General features: G+C 41.5%; 1 protein-coding gene across 2 annotated transcripts in view; it reads left to right on the top strand.

Annotated features, from left to right (window-relative positions):
• The window catches only part of tmem117 (transmembrane protein 117), a 42,620-nt gene extending 26,984 nt beyond the window's left edge, over positions 1-15,636 (top strand). For both annotated transcript variants that reach the window (XM_079683540.1, XM_079683541.1), the window contains 5 exons: positions 2,844-2,943; positions 5,613-5,710; positions 7,731-7,890; positions 10,864-10,993; positions 11,997-15,636. In XM_079683540.1, the coding sequence (XP_079539666.1) occupies positions 2,844-2,943; positions 5,613-5,710; positions 7,731-7,890; positions 10,864-10,993; positions 11,997-12,658 (1,150 nt within the window). In that variant the 3' untranslated portion in view covers positions 12,659-15,636. The remainder of the gene's footprint in view (positions 1-2,843; positions 2,944-5,612; positions 5,711-7,730; positions 7,891-10,863; positions 10,994-11,996) is intronic.

Below are 15,636 nucleotides of genomic sequence, written 5' to 3'. Positions count from 1 at the left end.
TAGTTGAAACGCTAATATAAAAACAAGCATGTTGTTTTTCAAATTAAGATAACCAACATATAAGTCCATACTGAAAGAAAACTAATTTGTTGCAGTTCCACATTGCTGGACATTATTAATATGCACTATATATAACTAGCTGCAATACAATAATATAGAAAAAGGGTCAAGCAAAACTCATTATAAAACACTAATGTAGCTTATGTCATTATGAAAAAACAATCAGGTGCACAGTAGGTGACCCATGGTATGATGAGAATAGCAATAGTTTGACAGGATTGAATTTGGATGGAAGGATTATTATGCGAACATGTGTTTGTTGAGCAGACATAACATCTGAGTACCATCAGAAGCTTGAGCTTTATCCAAATAAAAATAGAGTGAGATAGATATTATAGTACCAACCCCAATTAATAACTGAGCCACCTCAAAATCATAACTGATTACTTAGCACTATAGATAATAAAGCATCATAAACATTTAATGATCCTGCAGATGAAAGCTTTATTGCCACAGTTAAACATGGCCTTTTAAAGTGGTTAATGTCAACCAAGGGTAACGTCCAAACTCTTAGCTCTACAACTCTTTACCCTCTAAAGCGCAAAATTGTAATTTCTCGAAAAATGATGGAACAAGACTTTGGAAGGCAATGAATTGTCCTTGAATATTTGTCTGTGAACAAGTGTTGGAAACCTGATAACACTCCTCAGAGGGAGGGGGCGGGGGGGGACGGGGGTCTGGCTGAGCCGGCCGGCTGGCACTGACACTGCCACTGGCTCTGCGATTAAGCCACGGGAGCCATTTTGGGGCTGATTATTCATGGTGCTACTGTACTGATGTTCCACTACACTGAATTCTCTCATTAGGTCATCCGGCTCTAAAGGCCATTACATTTTCAGTCAGCATGAATAAGTCAGAGAATTCTGCCTCTGATCATGCCGTGCAAAGAGTCCCCAAACTCATCATAGGTGCTCTGCTGAAAAATAAAAAATGAAACCCCCCCTCTCTCCGCACAGGGGTAACATTTTCCCAATTAAATATGTGAGAAGTGCAAGGGTTGGCGGCGGGTTATTTAAAAATCGTATTAAAGCTGAGCGCGTGGTGCCAGCAGGCAGCATTTCCAGAAGTATCGATCAGACATTTGCAGCGGGTAAATGACTCCCAAAGGGAACACTGGAGCAATGCCAAGCCTCAGAATGTCTAACTGACTTAATGCAGATATAAATCTCCATTCCAATCAAGGCCTTTTTATTTGCGGTCCTGAGCAATGCAATACGTCACCTGCGCTGCTGCACGTTTCCGTCAATAAAACGCTGTCAAATCTTTTAAATGCATGCTGCATTGACGACATATGATTTATAATGTTTCCTTCCAAGGAGGAGCGCCCCTCACACAATGCAGTAAACAGGTACTTGGTGCTTCGGGTCGTTGGCTTGCCACAATTACTCATCATTGTTCTGTATTCCCTAGGGCCATTTTTTATGCTTTTCAGATCGGGATGCATAAATAATGTGAAAAGGCACGAGCAATTAGCATTAATTAAAAAATGAACTACTATTAAAGCCTCTACATTAACTAATAGCTTAAAAGGATTACCCCCCAATTGCTTTTCAAGGGATTGTTTAGACGTCTCATTTACAAAGTGAACAGCACACCAAATGGAACTGTTAATGCAATCAGCTAAAAAATGAAATTAAAAGAAACCATCAAGGGCATGGAGAGACATTAGAGAGAGAGAGAGAGAGAGAGAAAGAGAGAGAGAGGAAATGAACTGTTCACCAGCAAGGCAGTAGGCGAGATTTTCCAGAGCCCTCTCTGCAATAGAAAACATTTGTATTGCTGTTTGCTGCTGGCCAGAAAATGACCGGGGGAAAACAAAGACGAATGGAGCTATTGACTTCAAATACGACCCTTTGAAAGCAAAGCCACAGCCCTATCCATCGCCATCTATTGTATTCATGAGTGTGACCTGTGGGGGTGGGATGAGATGGAGCTCCGGGGGGAGGTGATGGGTGCCCACCTGCTCCACTCAGCCTCTAAGACACTAGCTGCCAGGAGATCAAACAGGCCTCCTCGCTCCCCTCTGTTCTCCTCTCTCCTCGGGAACAGGTCCCATATAGGAGGCGAGTGACCCACTTTTCCTCCCTCCCTGTGCTATTACCTGGAGAAAATAGACTGATGTGGTGTGTGTGTGAGAGAGTGTGTTGAGTGGGTGGTTTTGCAGTGCTGAACAAAAGCTTCTCATCTTCACTTACTGTTCAGAGATGAAGGAGTAACTAGGACTCCAAAGAAAAGCATGTCATTTCTTATCAAATACTATTGCATGTGAGATTGTTTCTCTAATGGCTTGTCTTGACCTAGTCTATGTTTTGTTTCTGTGCTGCTGCAGTGGTTGTTAACTGAGCTCACTCAGATCTAGTGCATTATCGGGGGGGATCTCTTTGGGATGGCAGTGTTGATTTGAAATCAACTAGACATGCGACAAATTTGCCAAACAAATGGATAATTTGCCGAACACTACGAGACCAAATGAAAGCGATGATAATGCTTTGATTCCAACGCGCCCGGTGTAAATTGTTTACAATCCTCGGGGCTTTATGGAAGGTAGAGCCATCGCTTATTGTTTTCACAGGAGCAGATTGATATTGATCGTCTCTGACAGCTAGCATCATGATACTTAGCGGCAGTGACCATTTTCTCTTTGGCCCTGCACTGACTCCCCCTCTGCTGGATCTTTTTGTCAGTCGTGTAGCCACCTCTCCCTTTCTGTCTCCTTTTACTACCCTCTTAACATGTACTTCACTTTTTATGTCCTTTTCACTCTTTGTCTTCTTTCCTCTCAGGCCTCACTTGGTGACAGATTACATGGGCATCAGGAATGAGAGCTTTATGAAGATTGCTGCCGTGGGGACGTGGATGGGAGACTTTGTCACAGCGTGGATGGTGAGATCTCAACTCTTGAGGCCTAAACAATAGATAGTGTTGCATTTATTAAAAGGTAGTATTTAATTTAAACATTCAATTCTACAATATCAAAAACACATTTGTATACAATTCTCTTTTAGCCATGCTAGCAGCTTGGTATTGTAACTTGTAAATATTCATGGTCCCCAGATGACGAATCCAAAGTGATTTTAGTGAACGCTTCTCTTACCATGCAGCTCCGACAGGTTGCAATTTACCACTTGTTTGACACTAATAACTCTTAATTTAATAACCATAATTAATCAACACCTTCCAGCTGTTGTTGTTTAGAGAATGCTAAACATTAGCATGCTAATGCTAATTTGTTTTCCCATACCTTACCATTAGAACTTTAACCATGTTTTTCTATTTATTAATAGGCCACATTGTCATATTTTAGAAATTGTAACAAGTAATTGTTTTTTATGTTGGTACAAAAAGTATTAATATTTGATACCAAGCCCTCACTAAATAGTAGTAGGCCTATGTTAATTTGCCAAACACTTGCATTTTAACATTCTAAAAGTGCAAAACAGTCACCGACCCCGTAGCTAATGGCTAGCTGCAGGCTTGTTAAAATGCCGATGTTAGCACATAGGAATGCTAATTCTTCTTAATTTTCCCATCCCTACCATCTTTTCATCTATACCTCATGAAGTAATCTTGGCATTATGCTGATGAAAGTTTAGCCTCATCTGATATTAGATAGATAAGTCTGAAGGGATACATTGGAGATACGCTTTAAGAGCTAAAGTACATTTGATACACCCTTTTAAATGAGCTAATTAGTAACAATGGCTTTCCTCCGGTATCATCTGCTCACGCCAAACTGTGTAGATGATTCATTGCCCCACTGATGGCATTCAAGACTATCCTTTATTCATCCTCAGTTCTCTACAAAGTTTCCATCAAAGATCAAAAATGTTATTTTTGAATATATCAAAATCATATATGAAATGCAAAATGAAGCTATTAGTCACACACTTTTCTAATTACTAGGCCAGGTATATCCTCTCCGCTGATGTAACGCACACACTGAAAGCCCTGTGCGCATCCAGATCAATCTAATACCAAATCTTTAGAGTAACATGCGGTTTGATCTAAGAAGGGTCAAAGGGAACAATGAATGCACAGGGGGCGGGAGGGAGGAGAGAGTTTGTTGGTGTGTAGAGATCTACCTTTGTTCATTTGTCAACATAAAGAGAGGAGGAGAGCTCCAGCGGGAGTGGACTACCTGTGGTGGGAGGAGTGGAGCTCTGGCACCGACATGCTCACAGCTGAGACAACTTGACATGCTCCCTCACCGCTCACATTAGTATTCCACAGTACATACTGCAGAGAAGAGAGAGGGGGAGGAGGGGGAGGAGGAGGAGGGATAAGAGGGAGTAAGACACTGAGGTGAAGGGGAAATGTAGTCTGGTCAGAAGGGAGGCGTGGGGGAGGCAGTAAGTGAGAAGGTGAATCGGGGAGACAGAGGTGTGTGTGTGTGTGTGTGAGAAAGGAGAGTAAGTTGGGCCAAGGCAAAGTGCTGATTCCAGAAATTACTCACAAGGTTTTTACATTCGATTAATTCAACAAGGCACTTTGAAGATGACCTCTGTGTCTCCTCCGCCCAGCAGATTTACAGTGTGTCTTCCCCAGATGAGTGAACAGGAAGTGTCTGTTTTTGCAACGCTGCAACGGCGAAAACATCTCATACATTGCCTGATTCAAATCCTCTTTCAACACGAGCTACAGTTTCTGCAGTGAGGCGCTTTATTGACGAACTGACCTTGCTTCTGCAGTGGCTCCACACAAAGAATATAGTGGAATATTTCATACTTGTGTTTAAAATGCTCTCTGTATCAATCAGAACATCTACTATCTATAGTAGTAATAACATTATCAGATGTTAGAGGCAGTGAAAGACAGGTACAACCACAACATTCATATTGAAACAAGTCGATATTTCTTAAAGGCAATGACAAGTCATTAATGTGTAATCACAGATTTTGTGTTATTCAATTATTTAATACTTTGATAATATGTTATAATAATATGTATTATTAAAACAGATTCTAATTGAAATGTTTGAGTGACTTGGAGGTGGATTTATGAATATCAGCCATTACACACTGTCACTGTTTTTACAATATTTTGTTCCCGCATTAGTGAGGTCAGGACTCTCAGGCTTCTGTCTGTCCATTAAATATGGAGCCTTGTCTGGGAGATGATTACCTTAGCTTGGCACAAAGACTAAAAGCAGGGGGAAACTCAAAAAGCCTGTCTCTGTACAAAATTGTAAAAAATGATTTACCGGTGACTCTCAAGCTCCCTAATTAACACGTTGTATCTTGTATGTCAAATTCGGAAAAAAAAGGTGAAAAGTGACTTCCAGGAGGTAACTGCACCTCACAACGAAATGGGAGGCATTAACCACTCCTGTAAAGCCCTTTTTGCACTTAGTTTTTTTTTACCAATTACACAAACAAGATTTAATGCTTCACATAACTTTACTCGTACTGTAGGAATATGTTGTTACTTTGAACACAGCCAGGTCTAGTCAAAGTAAAGCTGTTTGCCTACAATTTGTTAAAATAATCTGTCCTTACTTCCTCTAAATCTAATCTTCATAAATAATGAAGTGATACGCACGTTTCTTTCTGCAGGTGACAGATATGATGCTCCAGGATCAGCACTACCCAGACTGGGGCAAAGCAGCCAGAAGGTTCTGGAAACAAGGCAACAACCGGATTGTTCTCTTCTGGTATGTTCTCATCAAGATAAACTGTCAATGAGACCATGTGTATCTTTTTTGCACATAATAAGATTTTTATAAATGTCTCTGGCTACTGGCTACTGAAAGTGTGTGTGTGTGTGTGTGTGTGTGTGTGTGTGTGTGTGTGTGTGTGTGTGTGTGTGTGTGTGTGTGTGTGTGTGTGTGTGTGTGTGTGTGTGTGTGTGTGTGTGTGTGTGTGTGTGTGTGTGTGTGTGTGTGTGTGTGTGTGTGTGTGTGTGTGTGTGTGTGTGTGTGTGTGTGTGTGTGTGTGTGTGTGTGTGTGTGTGTGTGTGTGTATTCATATTCATAAGTGTGTGTGTATTCATAAGTGTGTGTTATGTGTTCTCTCCAGCCCTCCGCAGGGTTACACACAGTCAATAGCCGTGTTAATCTTCCCTCACTCAGTGTCAGCACCTTTAATTAGGAGAACAGGGAGAAAATCAATGGACACAGCAAGGTCACGGGGCAAACCATAACCCTGCTTTCTTACTTTCCTACCACAAGCTGTGACCCTTAAATAACTGCTAAACAAATGCTGCAAACCACGTCTGATATGCCCATTACCAGACAGCCAGTAGGAGCGTTCCCCGTTTAGATGCATTTCACCACCAGTGCACGGTCCCAGCGGCGTTCATTCACCAGAGTGGCTCAGAGCTGTCAGTCAAACACGACATGTGAACGCCTCTCAGTGATTCATTTCAGGGTCATGGTGAGAAGTGAAGGGTTTAAAGAAGACATTGCGGTTGAAACAGTTTGACATCTGTTTGATATTTACACAGAGAGGTCTCACACTTCACATTCAGTGTGGCCGCATTGTTTAACATGTCCTATCGCCGCATCGATTCACCTGCAATTAAAATGCAAGCAGTCAAATTGTTCTGTGACTTTTTCTGCAGCCCTTCATTTTATTGACACATGGCCCGACTCACACCGTCACAATCAATGCCGGATTTGACAAGCTTTCGTTTGAAACTCAGAGCTTGAAATATGATTTGATAAATGCGTTGCTGGATGTATCTTATCATAATGCGCCGAAGGGGTCAGGGACGAATCGTAGAGGACAATGCCAAAAATGGAGGCAAAGGACTCCCACAGCGGAATAATAAAACCCCTTTAAAAGCTTCTCCCATACATTTGAAATGGGATATGAGCTGGCATTCACTATCTGCAATGCAGCCAGCCGATGTGTGGTGTGAGAATGCTCGCAACAGCACAGCAATCACAGGGTGACATTGAGACACAATGCACAGTGGAGAATAATACCAGCCCTTTCCTCAATGTGCCATTCTTCATATGGGACATTTCCCAGTAAACAGTGAAGGCAGGACTACAGCAGCGTGACACAAACACAATTCAGAGAGTGTGAACGATTTCAGAAAAAACCCACAGCAATCACTGCATGCAGGTAAAAGATACTTTGGCTCATGTTAAATATGGAAATACATGGAAATGTATATATATGCAGTAGCGTTTTGAATGGCATTGTTTCTGCATCCACAAACAGACACTTCTTTCCTCCTTGAACATTCATCTTCCTCGAAGCTTTATCTTCTGCCATTTTTCAAATCCAGGTAAAATCGTTCTTCAACACATTATTGAGTCTGAGCAGAGGAACAGAATCGACCGATTTATCTACCTATTTTTGCTTTTGACGTAGGAAAGGAACTGGAGCTCTTTGTCTTCCAAGATAGACACAATTAACTGTTCACATCTTCTTCTTTATAGATATGTTAACGTTTTTTCATGGCCCGTCTCATTTTGAATGTGTGTCAAACATTGATTTATATCCCCTTCACTGCTTGCCTCTTTTTTACTTCCCCTCCTATCATCCCCTCCCCTTGGCTCTTTTTTCATTCCCTTTTCCTTTCCTCTCCTTTCTTTTCCCCTCTGCCCCCCTCCTTCCTTTCCTCTATTCTGCATTCCTTCCCTTTCCTTGCTTCCTTCCTGCTGCCAATCCTTCCTCTACTCTCGTCTTATTTCTCTTTATTTGACCTCCTCTCCTCTGCAGGACTGTGCTCATCACTCTGACCTCGGTGGTGGTTCTGGTCATCAGTACGGACTGGATCAGCTGGGACAACCTGAACCGCGGCTTCCTGCCCAGTGACGAGGTCTCCAGGGCCTTCCTGGCCTCCTTCATCTTGGTTTTCGACCTTCTCATTGTCATGCAGGTAGACCGCTCCCCTGTGGCCAATTAAAAGAAGGGATCTGGGACTTCTCTTGGCTTATTCCTCTACCCATCTTGCCAGTTCCCCTCCCTCCCCTGCTATTCATCAATGGGGCACTGCGGCACAGAGACGGGTGTTTGATCACTCTCAGTTGGCATTCACACAAACACATGCACACGCACATGTATACACCCACAAATATATAGACATACAAACGCTTTTAATTCTTTACATCTCCTCTCTGTCGGTCCCTCCGTCCCTCTCTCCCAGGCCTCAGCCATGAACTCACCCTTTACTCCCCTACTCCCCTGTGAGCCTGGTTTACTTTCTTTAATGATGACTCACAAGAGTTTTTCTCACTTTCCCCACTTTTTTTTTTCCCAGCCAATGTCCTCCCTCCCACAGGAGAGTGTAAATCAATAAAGCCTGTGTCAGTGGCTCATGCATATGCAAATGTGTTTGTCTGGGCATAACCACATATCTGCGTATTGAAGCGGAAAGAGAGTGGGAAAAAGCGTTTTTTTTTCTCCTGTTGTTTTTTTACGCCCGGAGCCAGTAATGCCGGCCAATCATGTATGGGGTTTGACTGCCAGCCTAATTCAACAGGGCTCCTCCAAATGTTTAATGAACATATTTCACAAGGCCTTGTTGGTGGGTATTAGAGGACAAGACTAATATTTGGTATCCACTAAATATATGTTTCTACTCGGTTGATTATGCTAATTAATAAAAGCCTACAAATTAAAGGGAGAACATCTTCTAGTGTTATAAATACACCATTCCACAGAAACCTGGCAACTGCACTAATAGTATTCCTATGGAAATATGTGTTAGAGCAACTGCACCACTAAAAGTGACTTTTCATTATTACTGTATAAGAAGGGCTTGAGGCCGCTCTGGCCTGTAATTACTTCTCACTGGTGTTTTTCTCATTCATTTACCCAATTATTGTGATTATGCAGATATACAGAAACAGCTTATAGTCTGCATGCGTTTTCTGGCAAAGATGCCAATGTCTTGCTGTGGCCAGCCTTTTTAGAAATAAAAACACAAATCTGATGTGACATTAAGGAAACGCTCCCTATTTTGACATCTCCGTTTGACTCCCTTAGACAGTCTGGACCAGTGACTCCCTCTCCCTCTGACTTGCTGGTATATCACTCCCCGCTCACATAGATTTGTTTACGACAGGCACTTTTCATTTTCTGCACTGTGTACAGAGAACACATTTACAACAGTTATTTATGATTTAGTTGGACTGCGCTGTTACACGGCCCAAGCACTGGAGGTCGACGCTACATTCCACCTTTCGATAAAATCCGCCACTCTCCCAACAGCTCCATTCGCCTCCATCTTGGAGCACAGGGTGCCATTGTTAATCTCTCACCTCCATGAGAAAATCTGGTTGTTGTTGTTCTCAAACTAATTAATTCCCCAATTAATGACCTGCCAGGATTTGCCTCCAAGCTGGGTTTGACTTTTTTTTTCCTATTTTCGAGCATAATTGTACCGTTTCTCCCAGCTGAATGTCAGATATCTATGCCCTTTGTGTATATGCATATACACATTTACATATGGGGATCATATGCCTGTATTCACACTATCAAATTACTCTTCCCATATATGTCTTGGAGACTCATTATATTCTGGGATAGAGGTGCATGACTTGAATACCATGCCTGTTAGTGCTATAGCAACAGATACTGCAGATATGGAAGAGGAGTGGATGACTTAATTAATATCCAGGGGACCATCAGCAAGCTGTTATGCTGTTCATATATGTAGCCATGGGAGACTCTGGATCACATGAGGATACATGGAGTGTAACATGGTAATGTGAAGCCGTAGCTCTGTGCAAATAATGATAACCGAGGGGAAATATTGCTAATATAAAAATTCTAAGATTATGTGTGCTTTTTTTGCTGTAATAGTGATAAAAGCTCCTATGCGAGATGATAAAGTCAGCTCAGTGGAAGGAAATGTTTCTGAAACATTTACATTTTCATCGCTATCAGAGTGATTTTCATTTGTTTCATCTGTGTTTGCCAGTTTAATTACACCCTTCATTATGCAAAGTTGATAAATACAGTTTGTGTAGTACACATTTCAGTTTTAAAAGTAAGAATTTACTTACTGTAAAATAAAGATAATATGGCCTTATTTTCAATTTTGTACAATTACATTTTTATTTAAGGAAACACCTTCAGCATCAGATTTTTTTAAAACATGTTCTTATTGGATGTTGCAAATCATTATTCTATGAAACAATTTAACATATTACACACATTATTTATCTTTTGAACACACTAACTGAAGCATATGTACCAACATGTAGGAGGTCTTTCAGATTAACTCAATAGTAAGTGTTCTTTATGATTTAGGCTAAGTAACCCATTTACATTGTATTGAAGGGAAACTAGTTATTCACAAAACTGATCACAATGTAAACAAGCACAATAAAAGTTGAATTTTTATTGACGAAGGGATTTTGAGAACATTGTGCTATCTACATTCTCTTGCCTTTTATTTTTCTGTATTTATTTTTCAGTTTTTCATATGCACCTCATCAGGGTAGTGACTGCTGATTAGCCACCAAATATAACCACACTCAAAAAGAGCTAAGTGGCACCACAAGGCATGGGCAGCTTCTAAATGTCAGGTTTGGTTGCGTGTTGATGTGTTTTGACATGTTGAAATCCCAGTGCACATTAGAACACTCCAAAGTCCTGTAAACACACAGCGTAGTCAACAGCAGCTGGCACCAGGTCTGACCTCCAGTCAGTGCACGAGGACACTCCACAGGGACTGAACATCAGCTTATATGAGAAAGGCATTGCTCAACAACCAATAAAGCACAATACATGGCGGACATTTATCATGAGGATGTGGATATTTGGATGTCTTCAGTTTTCTACAGCGGAGACATTATCACAGTCACAAGGTACATTGATATGCTTGTGTGTGTGTGTGTTTCAGGACTGGGAGTTCCCGCACTTCATGGGTGACCTGGATATGAATCTTCCAGGAATGTCAACTACGCATGTGAAGGTCAAGCTTCCTCTCTGCAAGAGTATCTTTAAAGAGGAGTACCACATCCATATCACAGGTACATGCCGACACGTGCACTGCTGCTGCATACAAAGCACAGGGTCATCTCATTGTTTCTTGGGAAACCCTCTACCTTTACTCAATAGTTTAATCAAATATCACCCGTATTGTTTGTGATTACCCAGCAGAAATAACCTGATTAAATAGCAGAAGAAAGAGGAAATGTCCACGGTATAGAAAAACGTAGAATTTGGTCTAGTTTTCTCCCTGCTCTATTTTTCCATTTCCCTCTATATGGGAAACAGTTTGATGATTAAACCACAGCATCCATTTATAATACATGTGTAGCGATCTGACACACAGGTGGCTCCACCGCTGCAAATGTGCTTCCCGTTCCTCATGTTCCACCCTGCCGTGCGAGTCGCATCGCTCATCGTCTTTCCCGTCTCCGCGTCTTAATGTTCTCGGCGAGCGAGTGTATTTCCCATTCGTAACCACCTTCCCGCTTTCTCCATTTTGTTCCGCCGCGTGCACACGCTGACTCACGACCATAAAGAGAAGGCAAAACCAATGTTCCCGTGCTAAATGTTAAGCTGTTCAAACGTTCAGTGATTCGCAAGAGGTTGTTAACCCTAATGCATTGCATATCCATTAAGCATTATGGAAATGGCTCCGATGCGACGTGATTGGTTTAGCTAAAAGCGTATTAACGGCGTATCTCAGGGAGGGTAAAGGGAGAGGTGTCACGTATACCCCGGGAGACATCTGCCTGCTATCAGTCAACCTGAGGAGGTGGCTGTCTCGTGGTAATGTAGTGATCTCGTTAGAAGATACTGTTGAGGGAGTAGCGCTTACAAATGGGTCTGTGTCTCAATGCCCGGTTATATGCAGAGGGAGGGGAGTTCCTGATAAAAATAAATGTGACAGCATATCCGTCTGTCTGCCTCTGCCCTCTATATCTCGTTTGTATTTATATGTGCTATACATCAATGTGTTGTTTTTCTCTTAACCTTCTCTCAAAGATAGCCTTGTTTGTGATCTAACAGAATGTCTCCTTACAGGTAAGTGGTTCAACTACGGTATCATCTTCCTCGTGCTGATCCTGGACCTGAACATGTGGAAGAACCAGATCTTCTACCAGCCCTACGAGTACGGTCAGTATGTGGGCCCCGGTGAGAAGATCTTCACGGTGGAGGAACCAGAGACTCTCCAGTTCTTCAACCGGAGCACTCTCACCTACGAGTGGCGCTCCACCAACATCAATCCCGACAGCAACCTAACCTACGTGGAGCGGGACATGTTCCTCCACAGCCGCTGGACCGGATCCGGCCTGGACATCAAGTGCCTGGCCTTCATCCCCAGCCTGGCTGCGTTCTTCCTCTTCGGGTTCTTCGTTTGGTGGTTCGGGCGATTTCAGGACAGCGAGACGTTCCCGGAAAACCCGGACAAGTCGTACGAGAGGATAAAGAGGAAGTCGCCGTCCGAGTACAGCAAAGAGATGGGCGTGACGCCAGAAGAGGTGCCCATGAACATGAGTGACAGTCTGAAACGAATCGGAACGCCAATGCTTCTCTCGGTGGACGGGCAACATTTCGGAGCGACGCCCTCTACGAACTCAACTATCTCCATGGAGACCCAGGAAACACATCCGAGCATCGTGATTGACAGCGCGGAGCAGGAGGAACCAGCGGTCTCTTTTGATGTCCACAAACTCTCTCCGTGACCTCATGAACTCCTGAAACTTCATTTATAAAGGAGAGCTCAAGATTCAGTCGGTCAACATCTTAAGACGTCTCTTGTTCCTTGGACAAAGACCAAGCTTCAGCAGAAGTTGACAAAAAACTGTTCATGAGATTTGGAAAATATGGACAAAGTGATGTTCCATGATCACAAAGGCCAGTCCTGATGGCTGTATTTGTTTGAATATATTTTTCTAAATCTATTTTTTAAACAGCACCGAGTCTGATAACAAACACAGAATGCAAAACTTTTAATTGACATGGTGCTCGCTCGGGTTTTGCATTTTCATAATTCAATTTTGTCACGGGGAAGCCATTGTGGTGCCTATATACCAGAGGAGTATTTATACAGTCATGACATTGCAGCCGGGTGGAGTTTATCGTATCACACCGATGTTACAGCTACACTAGTGCCTTGATATTTCATATATAACCAGATACAGACTGAAACGTATTCAGTCTATGCTACTATAGGCAACAAAATGGAAGATGTCCAAGTTACAGTATGCTTTAACGTCTTATTTATGTATCAACTGGACAATTGTTACCTTATTTTATCATTTTAATTTATTATCATGTGACGTCAATCGTCAACTTCTTGTTAAATGACATGGTTATGAACATTGATGACCTACATTACATTACATGTTACTTGTTAGACGCTTTCATCCAAAGCAACTTACATACTCAATACCCACAGGAGCAATTTGGGGTGAAGTGTCTTGCCCAGGGACACAACGACATGCTGACTGCAGTGGGGTTTGAACCTGCGACCCCCTGGTGCGAACACATGCGCACAACCCACTGCGTCAAACATTCATATCCTCAAATTTGATGTTAGTTACTATTAAATGCAATCAGCTAGGATCAAATAGCTAACCAACAATCCACCTCATGATTGCTCGTGTGGCCGCTGCATCTGGACTGAATACCAACACAGTCAGAAGGGTGGTTTTGCCCTCGGCATAAACACGCCATTGAAGTGCAGAGGAGGCTTCTGCTCCAAAGCTCAGGATTTCTTTATCTCTAGATAAACCTTAAAAGGTTTAGAAGCAGTATTTTCAGACATGGTAAATGCATGAAGACTTATTTATTTATTTATACATTATCCTAGTGTTAAAAAAAATAATATATGATGTTCAAACGCAACTGAAACCTTCAGCATTTATCTGGCTTGAAAAATATTCACTGCCTTTCCACATATTCTCCTATGCTACCAAATCTCATATACAGTATATTGGCAGTTTTTGGTCCAAAAAGCATGCCCTTCAGTTTTTTCTGTGAAGTGCAAATACTAACTCAATTACCAAATTACTAACTGATGTTTTTTTAGGTGTGGCACTTTCAATAAGTAAAAGTAATTTGACCAAAGATACAACATGTTTAAGTGTTCTCAACAAATAATGCTGCATAAGATGATATGCTAATTTAAAGGAGCTATATTCATGATAGACAGAGTGGAATGATATTATGTGTTATTGCACCACTCTGCATTATAATGGACTGTAATGTACTATAATGTCCTGGAAAAGGATTCCCCAAAAACAGGGAAATATCAAACACTAACCCCATCTTTTGCTTCCTAACACAGTTGTGACAGAGTTTTGTTCAAACATTATTATAAGTAATGAGCCTGGGGTGTGCCGCCAGAAGTTACAGAGTCCTGCATAATTTCACTTTAATCATTAATGACTCCATTTTCCTTTTCTGTCTTTCCATGATACAGTATCTGCCTATCATGATGCATCTTACTTTTAATGTGTCTGCTTCTTTCCATTTACAGTTTTCATTTCGCAGTTGCTCAAATTCAAAGACATGTTTATGTTATTTTGAGATGTGTTCTTATTATTATTATCATTTAAAAAAAAATCTTGATTTTATTTATTTTTGATTTTATTAATCTGTGTGAATCTTTGCTGTCATGTGTTTTCACGCTTACCCTGTTGCTGCTTTGTACAACTGAATTAGGTTCATCTTATCTTATCTTATCTTATAAGCAGCAGCTGTCTGATCTCTGATTGGTCAGCTCCCATGTATTGGCAGGAGTCTGACCAATCAGAGCAGCTTCTCTGTGTGTTGGATTTCATTTTTAGGTGGCACACTGCTAACATTTCTTTAAAAAGTTAATTAATACACCAACTAAATGTGCCTCGAATTAATGAATTGAATAGTTAATCAGCGTAACATATTTTTTATGTGTTAATTTATTATATTTAATACTGTAAAACGTAATTATTATTATTACGGTTTCACACCCCCGACTCCTTACGTGCGCGTGTGTGTGTGTGTGTGTGTGTGTGTGTGTGTGTGTGTGTGTGTGTGTGTGTGTGTGTGTGTGTGTGTGTGTGTGTGTGTGTGTGTGTGTGTGTGTGTGTGTGTGTGTGTGTGTGTGTGTGTGTGTGTGTGTGTGTGTGTGTGTGTGTGTGTGTGTGTGTGTGTGTGTGTGTGTGTGGCCGCCTTTGTGTGTGTGGGGGTACATTGTGGAGGTGTGTATTTATGTCTGTAAAGGATGTTTCATACAAAATAGTGCATGTTGTGTGTCTGTGTGCACTTGAGGCTTGAGGAGGGCGTAGGTGTTTGCCAGACTTGTTTTTTGACAAAGGCCATTCTGTGAAGAGGTCAATTTATTTAGCATAATTGGTTTGCAGCATTTGCTTCTGTAATTATCCTTTTATACATTACAGCTCTTTGAGGACATTAGATATTAGTGTCTCACCAAAGGCCAGCAGTTCTCTGGACTTGAAGAGTGTAATCTGTTTGTTATGTATTGTGTTTAGGTGAGGCCTTCCTCTTTTTGTTGTTTTCATTGAATTGTGTTGCAAAGCTGACACTTCCTTCAGTCCCTTTGTGTTTGTGCTTTTTACTTAAAGCAGAGTAAATCTTTTGTCAGTGTTTGCTCAATGTATGTCTGTTGAACCTTGTGTTGACAATAAATTAATACATTTGTTATATACCCTATGGA

Source organism: Notothenia rossii, assembly GCF_949606895.1.
Source record: "Notothenia rossii genome assembly, chromosome: 5".
Classification (NCBI taxonomy): domain Eukaryota; kingdom Metazoa; phylum Chordata; class Actinopteri; order Perciformes; family Nototheniidae; genus Notothenia; species Notothenia rossii.
Note: the sequence above shows the minus strand (reverse complement) of the source record. Positions and strands in the feature narration are given on the sequence as shown.